This window comes from Delphinapterus leucas, chromosome 8, assembly GCF_059928025.1.
Source record: "Delphinapterus leucas isolate spDelLeu-1000000601 "Yukka" chromosome 8, BTC_Dleu_Yukka2, whole genome shotgun sequence".
NCBI lineage: Eukaryota > Metazoa > Chordata > Mammalia > Artiodactyla > Monodontidae > Delphinapterus > Delphinapterus leucas.
The window spans coordinates 38,472,370-38,499,887 of record NC_143136.1 but is presented as its reverse complement, the minus strand read 5'-3'; the positions used below and the strand labels follow the sequence as shown (position 1 = coordinate 38,499,887).

At 35.2% G+C, this 27,518-nt stretch overlaps 1 protein-coding gene across 3 annotated transcripts in view; it reads right to left on the bottom strand.

The window, feature by feature from the left end:
• PGAP1 (post-GPI attachment to proteins inositol deacylase 1) overlaps window positions 1-27,518 on the bottom strand; it is a 70,193-nt gene that overhangs the window by 31,114 nt on the left and 11,561 nt on the right. Inside the window, exons 2-12 of one of the 3 annotated variants that reach the window (XM_022567305.2) lie at window positions 26,153-26,306; window positions 23,473-23,648; window positions 18,007-18,178; window positions 14,435-14,592; window positions 10,527-10,579; window positions 9,581-9,647; window positions 7,675-7,780; window positions 6,948-7,003; window positions 5,428-5,511; window positions 1,936-1,982; window positions 885-936 (exon numbers count right to left, since the gene is read on the bottom strand). In XM_022567305.2, the coding sequence (XP_022423013.1) occupies window positions 885-936; window positions 1,936-1,982; window positions 5,428-5,511; window positions 6,948-7,003; window positions 7,675-7,780; window positions 9,581-9,647; window positions 10,527-10,579; window positions 14,435-14,592; window positions 18,007-18,178; window positions 23,473-23,648; window positions 26,153-26,306 (1,125 nt within the window). Of the gene's footprint in view, window positions 1-884; window positions 937-1,935; window positions 1,983-5,427; window positions 5,512-6,947; window positions 7,004-7,674; window positions 7,781-9,580; window positions 9,648-10,526; window positions 10,580-12,210; window positions 12,314-14,434; window positions 14,593-18,006; window positions 18,179-23,472; window positions 23,649-26,152; window positions 26,307-27,518 lie in introns of those variants that run through there. The other 2 variants (XM_022567306.2, XM_089916549.1) reach the window with 2 other exon arrangements.

The following is a 27,518-nucleotide window of genomic DNA, read 5'->3' as shown; positions in this document are numbered from 1 at the left end:
GTCAAGTGTAAGTGACTTGCAATTATTCATCCTGTCATCATTCCTCTCATTGGTATAGGACAGAGTTGACTAAACATACAGATAAATAAACATTCATGAGCACATATAACTAACTGGAGTTGGGAGATGATCGGGACCAACCAGAGGACTTCACATTCAACCCTATGAATATAGTATTCATTATGACAATATATTCTAAAGTATAGATTTACTTGAAGACTAAAAACTATCAACTCTGGCATATGACTATCAGTTATAATAAATACAATTTGAAAATTAGAACAGATATTTTCATCAAATTTTAGAACTGTTTTATTTTCTCAACAATAGATTTTGTGAGTGTGCAAATTAGCCTTTTGTAAAGATGTGCTGACCTACCACAGTTGCTTAAGGAAATCATTAACAATTATTAAATAAATTCCATGGAGTACTATATAAAAGTAGATAGTTACTGAAGTGCTTAACCACAGATGACACTGAAACTGAAAACTGCTTTGTGTCTTTTTGAGATGTTTACTTCCCTACTGTAGGTCCTCCCCAAAATGAATTCTGAGTATATTCAACTTAATATTTTAAGACAGACCATTCCAAACAAACCCTCAAATTGAATCTTAAAAATTTATCTATCTCTTAGTATGATGCTATAACATATAGATTTAATTTTATTTAGGATTGATGACTTATAGTTTTCACCTCTGAAAGCTAAAAAATAATTGCATGTTATTCTCCATTAAATGTATTTCCAGAGAAAATATTTCTAAAATGTATATTAGCAAATTTCAAGCTTATTTAATACCTAGAATTAATCAAAGACCATACTGTACATGCCTATATGCTCAAATATTTTTTCACCTGGATATTAACATTCTAAATCCACAATTTACCTTAATTGTTGGCAGCAGTTCAGCTTTCCATGATAAATCAACCCCTTGCCGGCTTGGAAATAAATATGAAAATATAATTAAAGGACAAATATATTAAAGTATTATAAATTAAAAATGAGCTTCAGAGCAAAAAGAAACCATCTATAGACCTACCAAAGACAGTTCTAATGAACTCAAGTCTAATAGGTCTAACACAATACATTTTATCCACATAGTCCTTTGGGGAACAAAATGTAGTTTTTCCTAGCAAGCAACTATCAATGTTTGCAAAAATTACTAGTATGTTAATTTTCTTTATTTTTAATTTTAAAATCAATACTATAATTTAGTTTAGTAGCAAAATGAGCTTAAGAATATCTGAAGTGGGACTTCCCTGGTGGCACAGTGGTTGAGAATCCTCCTGCCAATGCAGGGGACATAGGTTCGATCCCTGGTCCAGAAGATCCCACATGCTGAGGAGCAAATAAGCCCGTGCGCCACAACTACTGAGCCTGCGCTCTAGAGCCCGCAAGCTACAACTACTGAAGCCCATGCGCCTAGAGTCCGTGCTCCACAACAAGAGAAGCCACTGCAATGAGAAGCTGGCACACCAAAACGAAGAATAGCCCCCACTCACTGCAACTAGAGAAAACCCGCACGCAGCAACAAAGACCCAACACAGCCATAAAGAAATAAATTTATATTAAAAAGAAAAAAGCAAACTGTTAAGCTTTAAAAATATATATACATCTGGGGCTTCCCTGGTGGCGCAGTGGTTGAGAGTCCGGTGCAATGGTTGAGAGTCCGCCTGCCGATGCAGGGGACACGGGTTCGTGCCCCGGTCCAGGAAGATCCCACATGCCGCGGAGCGGCTGGGCCCGTGAGCCATGGCCGCTGAGCTTGTGCGTCCGGAGCCTGTGCTCCGCAACGGGAGAGGCCACAGCAGTGAGAGGCCCGCGTACCGCAAAAAAAAAAAAAAAAAAAAAAAATCTGAAGCTATTCTGAAAGTGTGATTTGAGTATATCTTATGTTGAGAAAAATGAACAGAGGGCCTTATGTTCAAAACACTTACCACATAGAAGTGCTGTTTATGCAGCCAAAAATCCAGCTATTTGTATCCTATTGATTAATAACACAAAATAAAACACACTAAATATTGTAGAAAATAATTATATAAAACAGGCATTTCACTGTTTATGATAGGGTCAGTAGGCACAATGGAAACATAAAATAACAACTTATTGTTTAGAAATGTATTCAAAATGTTCTCAAAAGTCAAACAGGTCAAGGTGAGGCAAAGAAGTCTAATGTCAACATAGATAGGTAAAGCAAGTAACCTGGAGCAGCAGTATGAGAGAGTAACCTGATAGGTTATCTCTCCACAGCATACTGTTAAGCAATTTTCATTTCTGAACCAACACTTTTAGAGTTCAGCAATGTCCACACTTTAATTAGGTACGTACATAGAAAGTAACCTATATTTTAACAAAACTAGAAGAGAACAACTAGAGGTAGACTTTCACACAAACAGAAAAAAAAAAAAATCCAGAGCCAAGTAATTAAAAATAATCTAAGTACAGCTTTTTAGTTTATCATTTAAGTTCTCATTTGATTACTAGGCAGATAACTTTTATGCAACTGAGAATGTGCTTGGATTGAAGCACAATTCCAAGGGTTTAAGACTAAAGCTAGTTGTTACTTTACTAGTGCAGACTGGGAATGCTGCAGAGATGGTTGTGGTATTTTAACAATATTATGTATTCAGCTTCAGTCATTTAAAAGCAGTATGACCCAAGATCTTCACTCTAACTTTTAATGAAGTAGTAAGAGCAATGCTCCAAGATCTAACGATCCAACTACTGAAATCCTACCAGGGCATAAGAAAATGAGAAACACTGCTGAGACAGCTACATATATTTTTCCTTAGTATACAGACAGGACAATAAAAATATCAATCCTTTCATTCAATTAATATTTATGAAGCCCATTCCAGGGCCAAGGAATTATGCTAAGCCCTCAAGAAAAATGATGAATCAAGCAGACATAGCCTCTGCCCTCATCAAGCTTAAATAAAATTTTAAGATATTTTTCAAGAATTCAAAAAAGCAAGCTGAAAGAAAACAAACACAATGTGGTATTTCTCTACTCTCCACTGCTGGCAAAATACGTCAGTAAACTCTTTTATCAGTTACTTGTGTTTACCAGAACAACCACGTGACATTATAAAGCAAGGCAACAGAACAGATCTGCATAGCCTAGACAAAGAGAATCTAGCAACCTCTCAAGATCCAACTCACTTTTGTAATAGGTTTTTGCAGTTATTGCAACTCAAAGACAGCCCTTATGAAAATTGCCAATACTGCACACTACTTGCTTTGGTGTCTAGGGAATTCTGATTCATTCACTAACAGACTGAATAAAGTATTATTCAAATCCACCCTAAAACAGCATGTTGTTATAACCTAGAAGGTGTCAAAGAACAATTTCAGGTCATCTAGTAAACACCCCTAACTCAGCTAATTTTAAAACTTGTATTAAAAATCTTAGAAAAAGTCACTCAGAATTTACTAACTCCTGAAGTGCACAGAAAAGAAAATGCTACTTGATTATAAAATTTATAGATCTAAAAAAAAATCTATCTACAGTAAAAAATATGTCCTCGATGGCTGCTAAAATCATTAGGTGAAAGACTGACTAGGAACTTTATAATGAATGGATCATGCCAATATGACCTGAGTCCACTGATATATCAGTCCACTGATTTTTGTCACTAAAAGTGGGACAACCAGATATTATATACCTCCCAATATGATAAGTACGCAGTTCTACTTATAAAACATTCATACCATAAAAAAATGAATCTATTCAAGATTCTAGATCTAACTACCAGTTTACACAAAACAATGGATAGAAGTACATTTTAAAAGATACCACAAGAATACAATCAACTAAACCCAGGACAAATGTATGGCATGGGGGAAAAAAAGAGGGGGCTGTTAAAAAAAGACATAGGACATATGAATCGAATGCAATGTATGTACTTTTTGGATTCTGATTCAAACAAACTAACTTAAATGAACAGAGGAAAATTGAACATGGACTGGATACCACATGATATTAAGGAATAAGTAATTAATTTTGTTGGATAAAATAATATTATAATATAATATTATTAGTATTATAATAATATGTAAAATTCTTATCTGTTATAAAAACATACTGAAATATATATTGATAAAATGCCTGGATTTTGCTTTAAAAATGCTTCACTCAAAAAAAGTGAGGAAGGGATAAATCAAGTAAGAATGGCAGAATATTGATAACTGTTAAAGTTGTGTGATGGTTAAGTAAGAATTTATTATATTCTCTCTCTACTTTTGTATGTTTGAAAACTTCTATGATAAAAATTGAAAATATTTAAAACAAATTCTCCACATGACTAGTAATACTTCACCCATGGACCTTAATTACAGAAAAGGGATCCTCCAATAAGCCAAATGGATAATTTGCACTTTGGCAAGGATTTTTCTCAATATAATACTGACATTCTGATTTGGAATTTCGTAGGAGTGTGGCTATTTTAAGCCATCACTCTCAGGGCCAGATTCTCTTGGGATAAACTACCCATCCAAATTTTAGGCTGAGAGATGGTAGTCTGTCTCTGGTGAGAGATGCAATAACTGTGGCAATTCCACTAAAATTAGTATTCATTAGCACCTAGCCCACAGTGCCTGCCTACCATCTTTTCTAAAGACTTTACTATATATCAAATGGTGGTATCAACCAACTAAGTAATATATTAGATCCTAGTCCTAAAAAATACAAATAATCCAACCAAAGGGAAACGAGGGAACTTAAATTATGAAAGATGCAAATATAAAGTGAAGAATCCTAGGACATGAGGGGAAAAAAATCAGAATAGAGAGAAAGGAACCCAAATTGGGAAACAAATTCCTGAAAGTAAGAAGTGCTGATAAATTATTACTTAAACAGACCTAATATAACAAAAGCATGCTAAAGCATCTAACATATTTCTAGCATAGTAGGTACTCATTAAAAAGAAATACACAAACAAAATCATCATACTGATACTGTAAGTCTAGATAACACTGTAACAAAAAGTTACTATACTATTTTAGGGAATATTTGGTATAAAAAGTACTGCAAATTTGAGTATGGAAGCCATGGGAAAAACAGGATTTACTTTATAAAACAAAGGATAGCTTTGCTTAAATATATCTATTCTTTAAAATACTAATAGAATTTTAGAATTAAAGGAGCTCTGAACTGAATTCCTTCAACCTAAACATAGTGAAACTAAAGTAGAAAAACCTAAACTAGAGGCAAAGGTACAAGCTAATAGTATAGATATATTATCAGTTACAGAGGCATTTTGATTAGTACTTTTCAATCAATACTCTCTGTTCCAGATAAATGTTTTTCAACTAATTAGATTTAATAATAGTTCATACCTAAAGATGATACCTACTAGATACTAGTTGAATCTTAAAAATAAACAACAGTTAGCCTTTTAAATTTACATAAAGTGTATCAATTATCTTACCAGCATGGTGCTCTGACAATAGACATGAGTGTAGATTTTTCTATGATTTGCAAGGGGAAATGTAAAATATATCTTATCAGATTCCTAAAAAAAGAGGGAAAACACAATAAATTATGAGCAGATAATTTCATCATTCAAAAATTCAGATAAAGTAATGAATAATTATTCTAATTAATTATTTTAATTCTATCATTCTTGGTGTTGTTGAGAACCAATAATCTAGGAATGGGAAGAAGATACAGATGCAAGATAGATCAGGTATAAACTCTGTAGACCTGAATTTGTCTTGGAAGTATCAGTATGAATGCATGTTTTTTTTGTTTGGGTTTGGTTTTTGGCCTTATGACCAAGATAAAATACATTTCTTAGCTCTGTTTACTGAAAAGGCCTTAGAAATGCTAACTTACTAGCCATAAACATCTCTAGTACCCAAATTATGGTTTGCAGATACTGTTTCCCAAAAAATAGGAAGAGCTTCGTTGAGAAAAAGCAGATTCAAGGTCTGGGACGGGAGATGATACACAATGAGCTAAAATACTTTCTCATACTAGACAGTGAGGAAAATATCAAAGACAACTAAAGACCAGCTATATCAAAAAGATTCAGGAGCCTACCTTGAAATGGCTTCCATTGGTCAAGGACAGAACAGTTTTAATAGCAATTTTAGTATCAAAGATAGAACAATTTTAGTATTTTTGTTTAGACAGAAACACAAAAATGTTTAAGCTCATAATAACACTGGAGGAAAAACCCCCCAAAACATCTTATGGTCACTGATGGAGGGTGTTTGTGAGCCAACTCACTACTCTAAAAACCAGTAAATATAAGATCCAAAGAATTATCGTTTTTTTCCTTTGTAATTTGTTCTACTTTTGATAAATTTAGTAGATGAGAAGTTTTTCTATATAGTGTTTCAGTTAATAAATGAAGAAGGAATAATCGGGAGTCTCATTGCTCTTGTACTCCCTATTAATGACTCTAGGCCTTCTTCATCAATAGCTGCTAACATCACAAAAAGAGAGAGAGTCTAGGAAAAACAAAAACAAAACAAAAACCCGAATCTGATGAAGCATCTAGATCCAAGATCCAGCTACCAAGTCACAGGAAAGAGTAGGGAAAGGAATACACTGGATGACATTACAGGAGTGCAATCAGCAAAATCAAGACTGTGTGAAACTCTATAGGACAAATGACTAGTTTTTTTTTTTTTTTTCCCAACAAATAAACTGCAAGGAAAAAAAAGGGTGAAGGAAGTATTAGATATTAAAAGAGGAATAAGAGACATATCAACAAATAATACGTACACCTTGTTTGTACCCTGATTTAAACAAACTGGAAAACAAAGAAACAACAAAAAATTTGACAGTTATGATAAAACTGGAAAATTGAACAGACTAGATATTACTAAACTGATTTAGTATGGGAAAATAACGTTATCTTCTTTAAAAAGTCTAGCTTTGAAAAATAAATACTAAAATATTCTTGAAAAAAAAATTTAAATCCATTGGTGGTATACTTACATTGTAAGCCACATAGGTCCATTTGGACACTTTTACTGGAACCCACATAGATGTCCCTAAGGTAAAATAAATTAATTTGTTTGGCTTTTTAAAAAACATTAAGTGATTTCTTTTACTGAATCCTTCTCAATCGTAACAGGATTTGAAAAAGAAGCAGTTTCCTGAACACTGGCTATTTTAAAATAGAAAATCTAATGAGATGTTCTCTATATGCTCATCACCAAGGAGCATTCAGATCATGTAAAGCATTTAAAATCTTTCTGATGTCTAACTCTAAGAAGTATCAACAGAAGAAAACAAATATTTCATTTTCCAAACTAAGTAGAGCATGACAGATACATATAAAAACAAAATGTACCAGCAAAAGATATGCCGTTAAACCAAAAGACTGAAGAATGACACTGAGAAACTAAGTCAAGAATAATATAGAATTTATTTTACGTGACTGTCAGGAGAATAGAGACATTTAACGCTTTTAAATTTTTCTACTGTCATGTTATTTTCAGTACAAAATTTTATCAGCAACATCTTTTTACTTTTACATTTACTTTTCCCCTCCTTAGCCAAGAACCTCATAAGAAACCAGCATAGGGAAATTAATAAAATATAATAGGATTATAATACCTGAAGCATCACAGTTTCAAAGAATTTGTCTGCTAATGACAAATTTACCTAAAAATAATACTCAAAACTCTACTTAAAATTAAAACATGCTATTACTACTGACCTGTTAAGTCAGAAATTATTGATGGATTTTCCTCAAAGTGTTTTGCTGGGTGTCTTATGAAGTGGTGATTCAAAACTGACAATTTCTTCTTGGGATTTTGAGTTATCTAGAAAGAACATTGATACATTCTGTATCCTTTTATATCCACTGTGATGACCTAATGAAACTTTGTTTCAAGTAATAATAATAAGAGCCAACAGTTACTTACTGTGGGCCAGGCACTGTTCTAAGTGCTTAACATGGGACTAACTATGCTTTGAGTTAGTTTCCCTGTATATATGTTTGTTTCTCCTCCTCAACTATATGCTTCTTGAGGAGTAGGAATAATATCCTAACATTTTATTGTCTAATATTTAGTTTAGTATATCATATACACTGAGTTTGTGAAAGAGAGCCCAGTTTCATATTATTTTGATTCTTAGCAGTATTAGTCAAAAATTTCTCATTTGTCCCTTAAAATGTATCTGTAAAACACTTATCCATCCAGAATTATAATTTATTACATGCTAGTATTAGCATTCTCTCACCTTAGAATTTAATGGAAAACAAGATTTGATTTGTTAAAATTAGTTTGATGTATAATTTTTAAATAATATACCTTCATTAGTTGAAATGGGGTTTTTCCTAAACCTAACAAATGTCATTTAAAATACAAACTGGTCAAATACAAATTTTAATTGATTCTACTGTTGTATATAGTTGGACAGATTAAACACATTTGCGATAAAGTCACAATTAAAACAAGGTTGAAAAACTGAAAAACATTTACATTCCATGACTCCATGACTCCAATGTTAACAGTGTTAACTCTATGAAGCTGATTTACTTTAATAAATATACTAACTTAAATATGGTATCTTGTGGTTTAAAATGCGGTAAAACAGATCAACTTGTGTCTCTCTTTTACTGCATTCTTCAGGAGAGAGCTAAATATCTATCATTCTCCCTAATAATAGTTATGCAGCTTTCTGAAGGGTTAAGGAAAAAAATATAGACACTACCCTACTCCTAAGAGAGAATGCTTAGGAGCAAGGTTAAGACACAATGATAAGGAAGCATTACCCAGAGATCTGCTGAGAAAGAAGCCACACATAATAGTCTCTCAAAGAACTGGGGCCTCCAGGAAAAAGAATCCAAAAATATATACCATAATGGAAAAAATTACCAAAAATACAAGGAACGTTTTCTCCAAAAGGAGAAGCCAGGGTTGTAGTTCTCAAAACATGCTTCTATGGAACAGTGATGCACTGCAAAGTGACCTGAGGTGAAAGGCTGCTTTCGATGAATAATGGCAATCTGTTCCCAATTCACAGGAAAAAAAAAAATTAAGTTAATAGAATTCTCTGAATTTTGCTGAAATCCTTGGTGCCCATTACTATTTATCTGCTGGCAGACAAGAAAGAGATGAATGAGTAATATGATTTCCAGGTATCCTGCTAACTGAACAACTTAGAAAATCACTAGTTGGGAGAGTTTATATGTAAAATATCAATACAGAAAAGGTTTGACTCTAGAAGTACATAATTTAAGTTCTAGTGAGCTTGTGTTATTCAATGAATGTAGATATTTTGATCCTACTGCATAAGGATATTTGTAATAAGTATCTCCCTTAAGGTAAAAAACAAAAAGTCAGAAGGACATATATTAAATTTTAAACAGTAAAGGGGAAGAACTGAGGAAGATTTAAGGTATTCTTTCACTTTTTCATTTTTCTTGCATTCTTAATTATTAATAGTTATCAAAGATTACAGATAAAAATACAGATATTTCCATTTTCAAACTAATTACAATCAATATAAGGTGTAGGCTTCTATTTTCATCAAAGTAAAAAAACGTATTAAATCTATCACTGCTCTAACAAAAGCTTTTACTTCACTGAAATAACTTTTAGTTTAAAAATACATACTTGTTTAGTATCAGCATCAATAAGATCAAAGAATGCTCGAATTGTAGTCAATTGTAATTGTTTACACCTAAAGAATAAAATAAATGTTACAAATGAAACTTTCTTTAAAAATATACTTTTAATACAAACAAATAATTCTATTATTTAATGGAATATATGAATTTCCTTTAATGCTGCAAACTCTAAAATTATTTAACAAATTATCATTATTAAGCATATATCTTAAAGCTGAAACCTATAAAAATAAAGTAAATTAAAACTTCCTGGATATTTGAGAGTATAAGTGTCAGGCCCCCATCTTCCCTAAATCTTCCTGTCTACCCCAGGTATAGACATATTGTCTGCCCCATCTTCATATGTCTGAACTGTTGTGGTCCTTGCAAACACTACTGACTGCACAGCCAGAGGAAGGTGAGAATCTTTAAGAGATTCTTTCAGCCAATATATATAGAGATAAAAGAGAATCTTTAAGCCAATGCATATAGAGATAAAATACTAGGATTTATGTATTTCTTGGCCTTTATTTAACCTATTTCTTTATTTATATTAAGGGTAAATCTAATTCCTACTTGGTTTTCCATGTGCTGCTCTAGAATAGGCAATGCTGCATTAATCAAGTCCGAGTTTGGTGACTGGCCAAGAGCTCAGAAAGTCCTACCACAAGTATCTTTGATTCTGCCCAGCTATGACAAATTCTAAAATTTTGACATTATCATTTGAGACTGATGCTACTGGTTCTTCAGGAGATGATTTTATAGGTTGTCAAGGACACCTTGGTTAAACTGAGACAAGAACAAAGGCTGAAGTTCTAAACCCCTAAGTTAATCTTTCTCCCAAATCCTTATTTATTTATGGATAAAGCTCTAAGAAAGCTAACTAACCAATCAATTCATTGATGAGAAAAAAGGACCACCACAAATTGCCAAAATAAGTTATATTAACTTACCATACAATGGAGAGGTGGTCTGTTGAAACCCAGGTCTTAGGCACTGCTGAACTCTAAATGGAAAGAAACAAAAATCATACTTAAGAAAAATGCACTTGTTATTCTCCAAAAGGCTTGAAATTCTTATAGGCTAATATTTAGAAACATGTAACATTAGTTTCACCATTTTATGATGCGCAGAAATTTTTAAATGATGCACTCTTGTAAAAGGTGATCCAAAAATATTAAGATACTGAATATTTCCTGCATAAAATAATTCTTTGTCATTAGTCAAGCTTAAATTACCCTTTAAAATTATTAAAACATCCACAGATTACTTAATGAAGTTTACTGTCTAACTCTTCATTACTCTGATAAGAGGTTAAGTTTATGATTCTTTAATAAATCATAGTGTATATATAAATTATAAAAGATATTTCAGTAATTTTAGTTCTGACTAGACTATCACTTAATAAGTTCTAAGATGTTAATTCTAATCAGGATGTGCCTGAAAGATACCTAGGCCTGAGGAGATTTTTCAAAATAAATATGCCTAATCACAAAACTACCAAATCGGACTCTTGTAAGTGGGGTCCAGACTTATTTGGAAAAAAATCCCTAGATGATTAGCATATATACTACTGGTTAGAGACAGAAGGGCAAAAGCCTAGTAAAAAATATAAGTATTTTCAGAAGGCTTCCTAACAGTGGCACAGCACCCTCCAAGAACTAGAGACTTCGATCTATACAGGGTAATGACCTCCCTGTGAACAGCATCTTACATACAATGGGGAAACATTAAGTAAATCTGATACTATTTTTCATGTCATCTCTCTCTCTACACTGTCAAAGACACAATGAGATGCCTTCACTAGAACTGTCAAAACAAAATGAAAATAGGAAACTAACAATGCTGTATGCAAGAAAATTTAGAGGGCTAAAATGCCTCTTTGTTTTTTTTAATAAATTTATTTATTTAATTAATTTATTTTTTGGGGGGCTGCATTGGGTCTTTGTTGCTGCACATGGGCTTTCTCTAGGTGCGGCAAGCGGGGGCTACTCTTCGTTGTGGTGCACGGGCTTCTCATTGCAGTGCCTTCTCTTGTTGCGGAGCACGGGCCCTAGGCGTGCAGGCTTCAGTAGTTGTAGCATGCAGGCTCAGTAGTTGTGGCTTGCGGGCTCTAGCACGCAGGCTCAGTAGTTGTGGCGCACGGGCTTAGTTGCTCCGCGGCATGTAGGATCCTCCTGGACCAGGGCTCAAACCCACGTCCCCTGCATTGGCAGGCGGATTCTTAACCACTGCGCCACCAGGGAAGCCCTATGCCTCTTTAATTAAAAAAAAAAAAAGGTATTTGTAACAAAAAAAAGGTATTTATAACTTCTAAGGAGTCATTGAGTCATTGTCACCATTGTACTCTGCAAATATCAAAGTGTATTTGGGTTGGAGGCTCTAAAGTTGAAGGAATCTATAGATTACTTAATGAACTTATAAGCATTAGCGATCTCATTTAGGAATTGCTGCTGGCAACTTACTTTAAAAAATTAAGACAACCAGAGTTCACTGTGGTTCTAAGGTTAGATGCTCAGTAAAGTAAGAACTCACAGTAGACATCATTTACTATCAACAAGGACAAAAGCTAGTTTACTTTCATTCAGTTTAATGAATGCATCTGTGTTAGAACTGAAAAAAGGAAAGTCAACACACATTATAAAGGTAGTTGCGGGGCTTCCCTGGTGGCGCAGTGGTTGAGAGTCCGCCTGCCGATGCAGGGGACACGGGTTTGTGCCCCGGTCCGGGAAGATCACACATGCTGCCACGCGGCTGGGCCCGTGAGCCACGGCCGCTGAGCCTGTGCATCCGAAGCCTGTGCGTCCGGAACCTGTGCTCCGCAACGGGAGAGGCCACAACAGTAAGAGGCCCGCGTACTGCAAAAAAAAAATTAAATTTAATTAAATTAAAAAAAAAAAAAAAAAAAAAAGGTAGTTGCTCATGACCTTTGTGATAAAAACTGTTAAATGTCCACCAAAATCTTCTTGCTTTTTCATAGTTAACTAGAATGCATGTCTCAGCCTCTCTTATTCTATGGTGTGACTAAGTTTTCTCTAATGGGATGTGAAAAAGAGTGATGTGTGCCATTTCCAGGCCTAACTGCTCTCCTTCATGCTCTTTTCCCCTTCCTGTGGATTGAAACAGTGATGATTAGAGCAACCTTGGAAGTAAAGTATTCAAGAAGGGGGAGCCTACTATCAGCCTGGGTCCCTTAGTGAGACTCCTCAAAAACCACCCGCCACATAAACGCACACCTAGGGCAGTCATATGAGTGAAACATAAAATTCTATTGTGTTTAAGTGCCATTGCCTGCATGAGTGAATATTACAGTAGTTCAGCCTACCCTACGAATGTAACTAAAGTCTCTAACTTAAACAATTTTTCTAGTCCCAATGGATTTAATGTCATCTAACTGTTCTTGAGATAATCAGTAAAAAAAATTACTTCTTAATAATTGTTTTTTTAAAGAGAACATACATATATAAAAGACTAGATTATTTGAGAGCTAAAAGCTAAGTAATTAAATATTTAAAAACTAAATAAAACTCAGATTATACAATAACCAGCTTTGAGAAAGTTCCATAATAAGTAAAATAATATTTTCATCAGAGATAAAGATATATAAGCTGCCTTGAACACAATACATTATCAAATGGATTAGAAAATAGGGAAGGACACGTCCGCCCCCCCCCCCACCGCCACACACCATTAAAAAGACCAAATTCTTTAAAAGCTGGAGGAAAGGGTATCAATACAGCATCAAGCTCCAGACCAAGTCTAGGAAATAAGTTTTATCCAATTTTATATGACTAAAACATCTATTTTTATACTAAGGAGTTCATATTTAGAGTTTTGAGAACTTCTAGCACATATCTACCCAAAATATTCAGCATCAAAAAACAAGATTCCTACCGATGATGAGGTTTGAGAGATTTAGTAAATTAGTACTAATTACTTCCAAAGCTATTATGGCTATATCACAACTCCTTCAGTTATAAGAAAATGGTGGATAAGAGCAGAATAGCTTAATAATTTTTGTTCTATGTATGGCAAGCATTCAGTAATACCTATTTACTGAATGAACAGCAGTAGATGAACTGAGCAAAGGAGTATCTATTAAGAGAACAACTATGAAACAAAGAACTATCATCTAAAAAGCAAAAGGAATGCTATAAATTTTCTTTTTAGAAATTAAGTTATATTTGGAGATGACGTGTATACTGAGTTTAAAAGTTAAGCTCTTAACTAAAGACTTAAAGGTTAAACATACAAAAATAAGTCCTAAAAGGAAACCTGAACTTATTTTACAGAAGCTGTGTATCCCAGTTAAAGACCAAATACTTGATGTCCTAGCAGGGAAGAATAATTAGCAAATTAATTAATCAGAGCTCTATCTATACTATCAAAGCTAATTTTTAAATTTTAAAATCAGTAAACCTTCATTCAAGTTTAAAATTCAAGAGTATGTGAAATGTTTGATCTTCCATTACCACTGTATACAGCATACCACTGAGATACACCCAGGGCCCCTGGACTTCAGTCCATACTTTTTTATACTTAAAACTCTAATCAATGGATAGGCACTTATTTTGAACAAGAAACAATCATCTTCATAAGTAAGAGTCATTTGCACAAAGTTTCTAAGATCCTTTTCACCTTCCATGGATGTAAGTATCCACGCCTCTGTCTTCCCCAAATATTCATATTCATTGTTTCATGTTCTGTCTCTCTCACATACACATACACATGCACACTTGCACACACACAGTATACCAGACCAACTCAGGAATCATTTCTAACCGATTACATATCATTTCTCCTTTCATGCTCCACTGTGTCCATCATGTTACTACTTTAGTAGAATCTTTAAAAAGATTACCACAACAGATAAGGCACTGGTATGATGGCTTAATTTTGGTAGAAAAGTCAGTCCTGAACGAACTTGGTAATCCCGGAATCCTCCAGCTACAGACAGTGTGGTTAAATTTATGTGCCTAGCATTCAGAATCCAATAGTTGTTTACAGTCATATAAAAATCTGGTGGGAAATAAAAAAGACATACATTAAAAATCAGTAACCATGGTCTGCAACAATAACCCATCTATAATACTAATATTAAACTGAATTTCTGTTTAAGCCATCTGAATTGTCTATAAGCAATGCCATCCACATTTCTCTATTTTGGGTAAAGTCAGTATCTTTACACATACTCTACTTTCCCCATCAGAGTACAAATACTAAGAGTTAGTAAAGGTATCAATAAAGAAAAAAGATAACCCAATTTTATTAGCTTTGACAAGTCCATAGCAAACAGGTCTCTACATTCCACAAGGATGCTGCTTGTTTATGAGCCACATAGTATAGAAAGAAACCCCCGAAATTCTTCCAAAGATATAAGTTTACTATGCTAAGGAGTTATATCAATAGATCTTCCTAATCATGGCTGTGTCCCTGCTTATAGGGCTTAGCAACTCTCTACTGCAGCCACCGTAGTACTGGTGACCAAAGTATTAACTTCTTAAAATACAATCTATCAGGACAATGACAGTCACATTAGTCTTGGGACTCTCCACTGCGGAAAATCTGATGCTTAAGAAGATTCTATCTATTTAGTGTAACAAGTGGTGCAGACAATTTTTCCACTTTATCTATGGAAGATGAGAAAAATTTAGTGTTGAAGATCTGAGGCCAGGGCAGGGGAGTTCTCATTTCCTATTCTGATTATCAAAACGTACTGCATTTTTTATCCTGGCATTTGATCCCATTGATGGCTTTTAACATTTTGGAACAGCAAACTCTTCTCATTAAAGATTTCAGTAGTATTCACTTAGATTGAGACAAAGCAGACCCATTCCTAATACCTCCAGGGCTTGGGATAAGAGTTCCAATGAGGTATACATGCCATATGTCTAAATACTTAAAAGTCAAACTTCCAGCTAACAAACTTAAATCAAATGTATTTTCTCTGCCTACCTCAACAAATATATCATTGAAATAACCTGGAAGGCCAGGTTCAAATTAAGAATTCTAGGACACCTCAGAGTTGCACACCGGATTATGGCAGCATAGGGAGAGCATATCTCTGGCCACAGATTTCTGTGGAGATCTGCAGCAAAGGGGGAAGAGATCACTGTGCTCTCTTCTTCTTCCCATCCACATTCCATCCTGCATCAGAAAGACCTCCTGTGCACATCAAAATTCTGTCTGTACCTCATGCAGAGCCACCCCTTGGCCATAACTCAAGCTCAGGATTCTACATACCTGTCCTCAGGATAGATCCAAGTAAGAGGCTAAGGGAGTGGGCTTCAGGCATATGGGCAAGAAAAGTCTGAAGGACTGGCTACCTGGATCATAGTCCAGAAGTAAAGGTACAGTCTGTAAGTGGGGAGGCTGCTTGGCCTGTACACTCCACACCCTGTGGGGAATGGCAACATGAGAGCAGGGCCCTCTGAAGTACAGAGCTCACTGCAAGGCTTCCTTTCCCCTAGTTAAGGACAGTGTTTCCACCAAGTATAAATAGGGAATCTATTTCTGCAGGTCATATGGGTCTCCTAAAAACTTAAAATCCACCCTTGAACTTTTGTTTTTTCGTTCTAATTATGGCTTAATGCAATAAAAAATAAATACAGAATAAATGGCATAGAAGCTTGCTAATTACTGGAGAGGCTCTCTGACCCTAAGAAGCACTTTCAGCCTAAGCCATTTAGAGACAGGCCATCAGTATCCTTCAAAAACAGTAAACCTGGGCTTCCCTGGTGGTGCAGTGGTTGAGAGTCCGCCTGCCGATGAAGGGGACACGTGTTCGTGCCCCGGTCCGGGAAGATCCCACGTGCCGCGGAGCGGCTGGGCCCGTGAGCCATGGCTGCTGTGCCTGTGCTTCCGGAGCCTGTGCTCCGCAATGGGTGAGGCCGCAGCAGTGAGAGGCCCACGTACCGCAAAAAAAAAAAAAAAACAACAACAAAAAAACCCAAAAAAACAGTAAACCTGACTCTCTTGACAGTTCTTTCCTCAAAGAGATTTTTAAAATGCATTTTGAGTAATTATAATTTAATCTGCATGGCTCATCTACATATACCACATAAAATGCAGTAAGAGAAAGAATTCTCAATTGTGATGGCAAGTATTATGACTTGTCTATTATACCTTTAATTTTTTCCTAAACCTATTATAAATAATAATTTATAATTATTAGAATCAGTAAAGCATATTTAACCAACTTCAATAATAAAACTAAAAATTTTTATTAGAAGAGTTCTACAGGCAAAGTTTTAAATGTAATAAGGAAAAAAATCAAACTTCTCTTTAAGTGCTACTGCCAGATATTCCAGCAAGTTAAGTTACTCCTTGGCAATGTTATGTTAAGATGGGTGCTTTGGAAAACTACTTTGGTTTGGAGTCACTAGGGTATATGTCTCACTTATCTGTAAACAAAATTTTCACAATTAAGATAATGCAAATTTTTATAGGGTAAGAAGTTATGTAAATTTACTGATTAGGAAAAATAATTATTTCTTTCTAAAGATTTTCTTCTACACATACAGCATTCCAAAAAGCAGTGAAGATAATACTTGACTTTCTTTAATAAAAAGTTGAGATAGTAGGCATTTAATTCTTATTCTGTGACACTATCACTATTTAATTAGATGACAACAATCATAAACTCCTACTGTTCACTCAAAATTCTCTGCAACATTAAAGTATTATCCATAATTTCATTTCCTCTGTTATCGTAATGTAACTCAATTCAGAGGCAGCATACATAAATGTTAAAAGCACAGGCCCAGAAACAAGCTTGCTGGAGTCAAATACCAGCTCCACTGTTTTCTTGCCATGTGACTTTGGGCAAGAACTTTATCTTGGCCTCTTTTTTCTGTTCATGAACATGGCAATAACAATGGTACCTACCTCAAAGAACTGCCATAAGGATCAAATGATACAATAATCATGTAAAGTTCTTACCACAATATCCAAAATATAATAAGAGCTCTATAAAGATTAGCAATCCTACCTTACCTCATCATATAAAGTGTTAGCAGACCTATTTATTAAAAACAAACAAGGCATTTCTACTATTTTACTTAAATATAAGGTTATTTTGAATGAAGTACCCAGAGGAGTTAAAAAAAAAAGGAAGTATAAACATACTTTAAGAGACCAAGAGTCATCCTCAAGAATAACTAAAATGAAGCTCAGGTGCCTAGGGGTTATAAGACACATGTTTTCCATGTTAAGATGCAAAAGGGAGAGAAAATTAACAGCAGTTTCAGTTATGAGCCTAAGTTGAAAGTCACTAAAAGAGATGCTCAGAATTGGAGGTGCTGATTTAAACCTAAGCTACTTCACGCATGGATAAACCTGTAGTATACTCTAAAGGGAGTAGGAGCTGCAAGGATCTGTTTAATCCTAAACAACAATGGGGAGGTCAGTTAGTGTTTATGTAACAGTACTCACCTGTAATGAAACGATCTAATGGCATCACAGGAGCAACATGAGGTGTTGCTTGTGTAATAAGAAGATTGATCAGGTCCTGCTTAAAATTTTTCAACGTAAGCAATGCTCTTGCAACAAGGCCACCCATAGAATGACCAATTATCGCCACACTTTTTGGAGCAAATTCTTGACCCTATTTAAAAAATCACCAAGGCATGATTAAGGATTAATATCATAATAAATATACTAAATACTTCTCTCTACATATGAGCAATTTCATAGAAAAAAGAAAATTAAACTATTTATATAACCTCCCATAATAAGATACAGAAATACATTTTCATATATTTGTAATTAGTGTATACATATTTTGTGTTTTGCAAACATTTTTAACAGCTAGGCTTTGGTTTTCTGAACCAAAATCAGAACACTTGGTCTAGCAAATCATGTTTTTACCATTTGTTATATTGTATGTAAGAGGTGTAATTATATTTGGTGTATACCAGAATATTAGATTTCATTGGATATATAAAGTCAAATCATTTATTTGAAAATGGAAATAGCACAAAAAAGCCAGAACAGTTACAACTGCCACAGCAATATACTACCTCATCATATTGGTATATCCTATCTCGTCAAATTATTTCTCTATTGTGTGCCTGGGTTTAAAAGGAAGCCAGCATTCCACAACATCTATTCACTGACAATTACATATTTTATTTTTAAAATAAGTTTGTTTTTTTTTAACATTTTTATTGGGGTATAATTGCTTTACAATGGTGTGTTAGTTTCTGCTTTATAACAAAGTGAATCAGTTATACATATACATATGTTCCCATAGCTCTTCCCTCCTGCGTCTCCCTCCCTCCCACCCTCCCTATCCCACCCCTCCAGGCGGTCACAAAGCACTGAGCTGATATCCCTGTGCTATGCGGCTGCTTCCCACTAGCTATCTACCTTACGTTTGGTAGTGTATATATATCCATGCCTCTCTCTTGCTTTGTCACAGCTCACCCTTCCCCCTCCCCATATCCTCAAGTCCGTTCTCCAGTAGGTCTGTGTCTTTATTCCTGTCTTACCCCTAGGTTCTTCATGACATTTTTTTTTCTTAGATTCCATATATATGTGTTAGCATACGGTATTTGTCTTTCTCTTTCTGACTTACTTCACTCTGTATGACAGACTCTAGGTCTATCCACCTCATTACAAATAGCTCAATTTCGTTTCTTTTTATGGCTGAGTAATATTCCATTGTATATATGTGCCACATCTTCTTTATCCATTCATCCGATGATGGGCACTTAGCTTGTTTCCATCTCTGGGCCATTGTAAATAGAGCTGCAACGAACATTTTGGTACATGACTCTTTTTGAATTATGGTTTTCTCAGGGTATATGCCCAGTAGTGGGATTGCTGGGTCATATGGTAGTTCTATTTGTAGTTTTTTAAGGAACCTCCATACTGTTCTCCATAGTGGCTGTACCAATTCACATTCCCACCAGCAGTGCAAGAGTGTTCCCTTTTCTCCACACCCTCTCCAGTATTTACTGTTTCTAGATTTTTTGACGATGGCCATTCTGACCGGTGTGAGATGATACCTCATTGTACTTTTGATTTGCATTTCTCTAATGATTTGTGATGCTGAGATCATTTCATGTGTTTGTTGTCCATCTGTATGTCTTCTTTGGAGAAATGTCTATTTAGATCTTCTGCCCATTTTTGGATTGGGTTTTTTGTTTTTTTGATATTGAGCTGCATGAGCTGCTTGTATATTTTGGAGATTAATCCTTTGTCAGTTGCTTCATTTACAAATATCTTCTCCCATTCTGAGGGTTGTCTTTTTGTCTTGTTTATGGTTTCTTTTGCTGTGCAAAAGCTTTTAAGTTTCATTAAGTCCCATTTGTTCATTTTTTAAATTTCCATTTCTCTAGAAGGTGGGTCAAAAAGGATCTTGCTGTGATTTATGTCAAAGAGTGTTCTTCCTATGTTTTCCTCTAAGAGTTTTATAGTGTCTGGCCTTATATTTAGGTCTTATCTGCTTTATTGCAGCAGTCTGGAACCAAACCCACAATATCTCTGAGGTATACCTGTATTTCTCCTCCATTTGCTCTTTAGCTACATTTGCTTTTTTGTTGTTGTTACTCTAGAAATTACAATATACAGCCTTAACTTATCTACCAGAATTAATATTATACTTCTTACAGCAGTGGAATAATTCTATTTACTCCTCTTCCCATCCTTTTCACCATTAGTATATATTTTCCTTCTAAATAAATTATAAACCTCATAAGGAATTCATTACTGAAAATAAACTTTTTAACCTTTTAATTATGAACCAATTAGAGAAAAGTTGGAAAAATAGCACAGAGAGTTCCCATATACCTCTCACCCAGTTTTCCGCAATGTTAACGTTTAATATAACCATACTACAATTATCAAAAACAAGAAATTAACATTGATGCAGCAACAGAATTGACTGCAGACCTAATCTAAGTTTTACCAGTTTTCCCACTACTGTACTTTTTCTATTTCAGGGTTCCATCCAGCATCCCACCTTGCATTTATCGTTATTTCTCCTTAGTATCCTCTAATCTGTGACAGTTCTTCAGTCTTTCCTCATTTTTTATGACCTTGATGCTTTTGAAGAGTACTGGTTAGTTATTTTATAGCATGTCTCTTGATTTCGGTTTGTCTGAAGTTTTCCCATGATTAGAATGAGGTTATGCATTTTTGACAATAATGCCACAGAAACTATGGTGCAGCATGTCAGGAGATTCATGATATCAATATGTCTTATTACTGGTAATGTTAATCTTGGTTAAGATGATGTCTACCAGGTTTCTTATTGTGAAGTTCTTTCCCTTTGTAGGTAATAAATATTTTAGAAAAGATACTGTGAAACCATGTGAATATCCTTTTCCTCCTCAAACCTTCACCTACTGATTTTAGCACCCATGATGAATCTTGTCTGTAGCAATTATTACTGTGCCGTTCACCTAACAGAAATTTTTTATTTCCCTCTTTCCTTCTACTAATCACAAAACTGCCAGTTTTCGTTACTCTGACAATGTCTTTATTTTGTCCTCATTTTTGCTAGATATAGTTTTAAGTTGAGAGTCCCCTCCCACCCCATCATCCTCCAAAAACCTTTAAGATGCTGTTCTATTGTTTTGGGCTTTCATTATTTCTGATGGAGACCAGCGATAATTTTTATTGTTTTACCTGTAGGTAAAGAGTCTTTTTTTCTCTGGCTGCTTTTAAGATTTTCTCTTTACTTTGGTTTTGAACAATTTGACTAGGATAAACTTGGGTGTGATTCTGTGTTTATCCTGCTTGACATCATTGACCTTCTTGATCTGTCGGTTGAAAATTTTAATCAGAATTGTAAATTTGGGGCCTTTAGTTCTTTGAATATTATCTTTCTTTTTTTAATAAATTTATTTATTTATTTTTAGCTGTGTTGGGTCTTTGTTTCTGTGCTAGGGCTTTCTCTAGTTGCGGCAAGCGGGGGCCACTCTTCATCGCGGTGTGCGGGCCTCTCACTGTCGCGGCCTCTCTTGTTGCAGAGCACAGGCTCCAGACGCGCAGGCTCAGTAGTTGTGGCTCACGGGCCTAGTTGCTCCGCGGCACATGGGATCTTCCTAGACCAGGGCTCGAACCCGTGTCCCCTACATTGGCAGGCAGGCTCTCAACCACTGCGCCACCAGGGACGCCCAAGTTCTTTGAATATTTTTTCCTCTTATATTTCTCTCTCTTCTTCTTCTGGGGTGCCAGTTATGTATGTGTTAGCCTACTTAGTATTGTCCCACAGATTCCTGAGGCTCTGTCCTTTCCATCCTTTTATCCTCTGTGCTTCATACTTTTGATAGTTTTTAACTGTCCTGTCTTCAAATTCAATGATCTCTTGTTCTGCAGTGTTCAACCTGCTTAAAGCCTATGTACTGAATTTTTCATTTCTGTTTTATTGTTTCAGTTCTCAATTTTTCCTTTTTATTCGTTATTTATTTATTTATAGCTGCGTTGGGTCTTCGTTGCTGCACAAAGGCCTTTTCTAGTTGTGGCAAGCAGGGCTACTCTTCGTTGTGGTGTGTGGGCTTCTCATTGTGGAGCATGGGCTCTAGGGGCACGGGCTTCAGTAGCAGTGGCACACGGGCCTAGTTGCTCCATGGCATGTGGGATCTTCCCTGACCAGGGCTTGAACCCATGTCCCCTGCATTGGCAGGCAGACTCCAAACGACTGCGCCACCACGGAAGTCCCTGTTCTTTTTCTTTTTTAATAGTTTCCATGTCTCTACTGAGCTCCCTCATCTGTTCCCTTGTTGTTTGCATCTTTTATTCTAAATCCTTAACTTTGATGTTTTTGAAGCTTATACGGAAGCATTCTTAAGGTGGATCCTAGAGTAGCTCTTACTTTAGGGCTAGAGTAGCTCTATTCTTAAATCGTGTCCTTTCTTGGGTCTCAAATGAATGCCCAATGTTCAGATAAGTCTTTCTAACTAGCTGGTCAGAACTCCTGGGCACCAAGTGGCCTCTCAAATCTCAATTCAACCCACAATTCCCCATGAGCTGTTTTTGCCAGGACTTGCACAATGGTATACCAAGGGAGGAAATGACTTATCCTAGTAGGTAGTAGAATTATCCCTGACGCTGTTTAGAACTGCTGGCACAGATGAATTTGAGTCTGTTGTACTGCTCTTTTAAATTTCTCTAGGGACATATATTCCCCCTTATTCCTTGCACCTGAAGTAGACATACCCCACCACTTCCTCCTTGGTATGCTACTGCCTTGTAGCCTCTTGCCCTGTGCATACGTAGCACAGCACTCAAAGACTGAAAGATTCAAATTTCTAGAGCTCCCGTCTCTGCCTAGTTCTCTTCTTTCTCCTACCTGACCACAAATCTAGCCATTTCAGTAGTCCCAAATTCCAATCTCTGCCTTCTTCAGCTTAGTGATATCAATTTGCTGTTCTTGACCTCTAAAAATTTACCCCATGGTCTGGAAAATGCTTCCGGGCAGAAAGCCGGGCACTCACGGAGCTCACCTCACATGTTTCCCCTCTTTCAGTGGTCACAGTCCTTTACCACTTGGCTGTCCAACACCTGAAAACATGTGCTTCAGATACCTTGGCTAGTTTTATAGTTGCTTACATATGGAAGTAGTCTACTCCAGTACCAGTTATTTAGCCAAAACTAGAAGCAGAAATCCATACTAATGGCTTTAGGAAATGCACTGCACTCCTAATTTATACATAAAGTAAAAAAAATTTTTTTTCCAAAATTCACAAGATTTCTTGTAAATTGAATTTGAACTTCAAAACCCACCACTGAGTTCAAAACGACAGAGTCCCACACAGAAAAACCTTTGTGCTACCTTTGCTTCAACTTCCATACAAACAAATAATTTAAAATATGCTGAGTCCCTTTAACCAAAAAAAAAAAAAAAACCCAATAGGTTGATCACTATTGATTTGTATCATTATCTTGTACCTTATAGAGCTTGAGAATTGTTTTAATGCATTCATGCACAAACTTGGTCTGCTTCTGAAGACTTCCACCATATAGTGCCACCAGTTCTTCATTGAAATTCACACTAAAGAAGTCAAAGTGGTACTTGAAGTCAATGTCTTCAGCTTTTCTAAGTGCAATAGAGCCGATAGAACGAACTGCAGAGGAAAAAGGTGAAGTGCACATTAAACAAAAATTTTTAAAGTTTCATCTATTCTTGCTTCAAAGTCTCTTAACAAATAACTTTATCCCACATTCTGAATACAACCTATTTCAGGGTGACATCCTTAACAATAGCAATTTAGAAAAACAAACCAACATAGCAATTGTGTGTCTTGTCCTGTAAATTTTTTTAAGTTAAGTATAACGTGAATGGTTCATTCATTCTCTACCTGCTTCCCCTTCAGTAGGAGCAACAATAGCTAAAAGGGAAGGAAGGATTCCTTGAAGAATAAGAAATAGGAATTTTGTCACACTTCAGGATTTTAAGAATGAGAAAATTCCTACAAGAAACGTCTGCTCATTACAGCTCATCACAGTGGTGTAAATACTCATGCATAATTTGTCTCTTTTTCTTACACATGACATCCAATCATTAGTAAATCTTGTCATCCTCTACCTTCTAAATATATCCCCAATCAAGGCTTCTCACCATTTCCACCACCACCTTCCTAATCCAAGCACCATCATCTCTTGCCTGAACTACTCTAAGAGTTTCCTAAATGGTCTCTCTGCTTCCACTGTTTTAGGTTTTGATAAAGTAGTCCACATATATATACAACTTTTTTTTTAAGTTGCTGGTCTCTTAATTTCAAATGCATTTCTCATTTCCTGCATTTGTACTCTCTAGGTTTTGGGTTTAGCAAACAAAATAGCTGTTTGGCACTCCTTTTTTTTTAACATATATAACTCACGTACTATACAACTAATTGTATAAAGTGTACAATTCAATGATATTTTGTATAGTCAACCATTTCTGCAATCTAACTTTAGACATTTTTTAATCACCCCAGAAAGAAAACCCTGTACTCATTAGCAGTTACTCCTCATTCCTCTTCTCCTAATTCCTAGAAAGCACTAATATACATATGCGTGCATATATATATGTGTATATATATATATATATATATAGAACTGAATCACTTTACTGTACAACTGAAACTAACACAACATTGTAAATCAAATATACTTCAATTTTAAAAAAATCTAAGATGATTAAAAAAAACAGTAAAAGTTATTTTTACTAGATAAAAAAACAAAAACCCGATGTTAAGTGGAAGAAGCCAGACACAGAACAATGCATACTGAGTGATTATATTTATAGTGCAACGTTTAAAAATAGCCCCAAACAAGTAGACTATATTAGCAATGCATACATAGATGCTAAAACTATAAAGAAAGTCAAGAAAATGACTACCTTAAAGTTAGGAAGGGAGGGAGTTTTAATCAGGAAGGGGCACACAGGAGGCTTCCAGGGTGCTGGCAACCTTCTACTTCTTGACTTGGGTTTTGGTTCCATGGGTACTCACTTTATAATCATTTTTAACCTAATAGCCATATTCTATGCATTTCTCTGTATATGTGTTATATTTCAAACACAATGATTAAATTAAAAAATCAGAGTATATCATTCCTACCCAAACCCTCCAATAGTTTCCCATCACACTTAGATCAAAATTCTAAGTCTCTTCCACAGCTTTTATGACATAGCCTATGGCTACTTTTCCATCCTCATCTCTTTTCACTTTCTCTAGTCTCAGTGGCCTTGAACGCACCAAGCACGTTCCTGCCTCCGGGTCTTCCCCAAATAGTCACATACCTCAGTCCCTTGCTACATTCAAGCCTCCGCTCAAAATGTCATCTCCTCATACTGGCCTTCCCTGGCCACTTCATCTAAACTAGCCACCTCCTGATCCTGTTTATCCTTTATCCCTTACTCTGGTTTATTTTTCTTTCTAACTTTTAATATTACTGGCATACTAATATCTAGAATATCTAGAATACTGCCTGGCTCACGGTAGGTACCCCATAAATATTTGCTAGCTAAATAGATAAAATGTAAGTAATTATACTAAATGTTGAAATAATTCTATTCTCATTATACAAAAGAATACACCATTTAATAACAACAAAAAAAGAGCAGGTTTTAGCTGAAATTACTTCTAGATTGCCTGACTGTTAGGCCAAAAATAACTGCTATATTTCAATTTGGAATCTGTACACATAACTTCCCTACCCCCACCTTTCTGTGTTTCCCTCAGTATTATTTCTAGATCTAATTTAAATAGCTCCAAAACAAAGAAACCAGTCTCCTCTCTTGTTCAGCAATAACATAAACCACTGACTTACTTCTCTAATCAATGCTTTAGGTTCTGTTTTCTGTACCCTCCACTTCTAACATAAACCTCTTTCTTCTGCTGATTCCTGAATCCCTATATCATCTATTTATCCTTCCACTCCATCTTATCTTCTCCTACTTACTCTTTGCAAAGTGGCTTGCAGCTATTCTTTTTTGTGTACTTCTCACATGTACTTCTCTCAGACAAAATGTCATATATTTGTGTCTCCCAGTATACCTAGCGTAATACCTAACACAGAGTACATGTCTGATAAATTATTCAATTGAATTTCACAGCTTTCAAAATTTACTTTTGAGACTTACCTTGCTTATAACTTCCAGCATTACCGGGAAGAAAGAGAACAGGAATACCCGTTAAAGGGAGAACTTTGTGTTCTTCAGCATAGGATCCTTCTCCATAAAGATATAATTCATATGCAGGATAGCGTTTTGCCAGTTTCTTTGGAAGTTCTATTTTCTATAGAAAAAAAAAGCAACTTCACTTTAATCAGTTTTACTAATACAATTCAGTCTCACCGTACCCAATTCTGAATTTGAAATAGTACAATATAAAAATATTACTGATGATAAAACTACACTTAATGCACAAGTTCTACTTTTAGTTTACACATATGAAGACTCAATCTTGAGTTATGTGAGCTTTAAACCATGTAGTCTTCAAGAAAGCATAAAATGGGACTACTTGAAATTCTAATAAATACAAATTACTCAGAATAGCTACCGGCAAGAGAAAAACACTGGTTTATGTCAGCAAGTTCCATGTTAACATAATTGAAAATGCATTTAATTTAGTATCAGTTATCAATTATACTTAGAAATGATAAAAGCTTTCCATTATCAAATGAATTCTTTTTTGCTCTTTTAAACTGTTTTGTAATGTCTCTCTCCTTTCACTCAGGCCTAACTATATACTCCAAGCTGTTACATCATTCAAAGGAAAGTAAGTTTGTTTTATAATGCAGCTTTCTGACCTCTCAACTTAATATGCTTGACCTACAATGTGCTTAACAAATTAATCTGAACCTTACAGCCATGTCTTGGTTGAGACATGTACACTCTTCTCACCATGAACATTCCAGTGAATTAGCATCTGTTTCAGTTTTCATGGAGTTGGTGCATGGTTTATCAGCAAGCCTAAAACTACTCTGCAATTCATATTACTGTATACCAAATGAGCCAGTAATTCACATAACATTTCTTTCAGCAAAATACAAATGAAGTCTTAATGTCATCCACAAAAGGTAGGCATCTATAAAAGTGGGAGTAAAGTATAAGCTCTTCTTCTCCTTTTTTCCCCCGAAGGGATGGAGACTGTTAAAAATGAAACCAGTTACATTGAACAGTAGATTTTATTTAAGTAGGCATCAATAGATTTAATGATCTAGCAGTAATGTACACGTGCTTGGTAAAAATTTTAACTACTGAATGAATTTTGAAAATTGTAAATGGATAATGACTACTGAAAACAATCACTGTTCTAGAAAGCATAATTCTGATCATTCATGCAAATTCCTGAATATTCCTTTCAGGATAGTACCATAAACAATCTGTGCCAATAACACCATGAAAACATCTTTAGAGATTGTGACCTTATTGTTTAAGATACTAGCAACTTTATCTCCTCAAATATTCAAAATACAGAGATACCAACCCCACTATTTGCTTTATA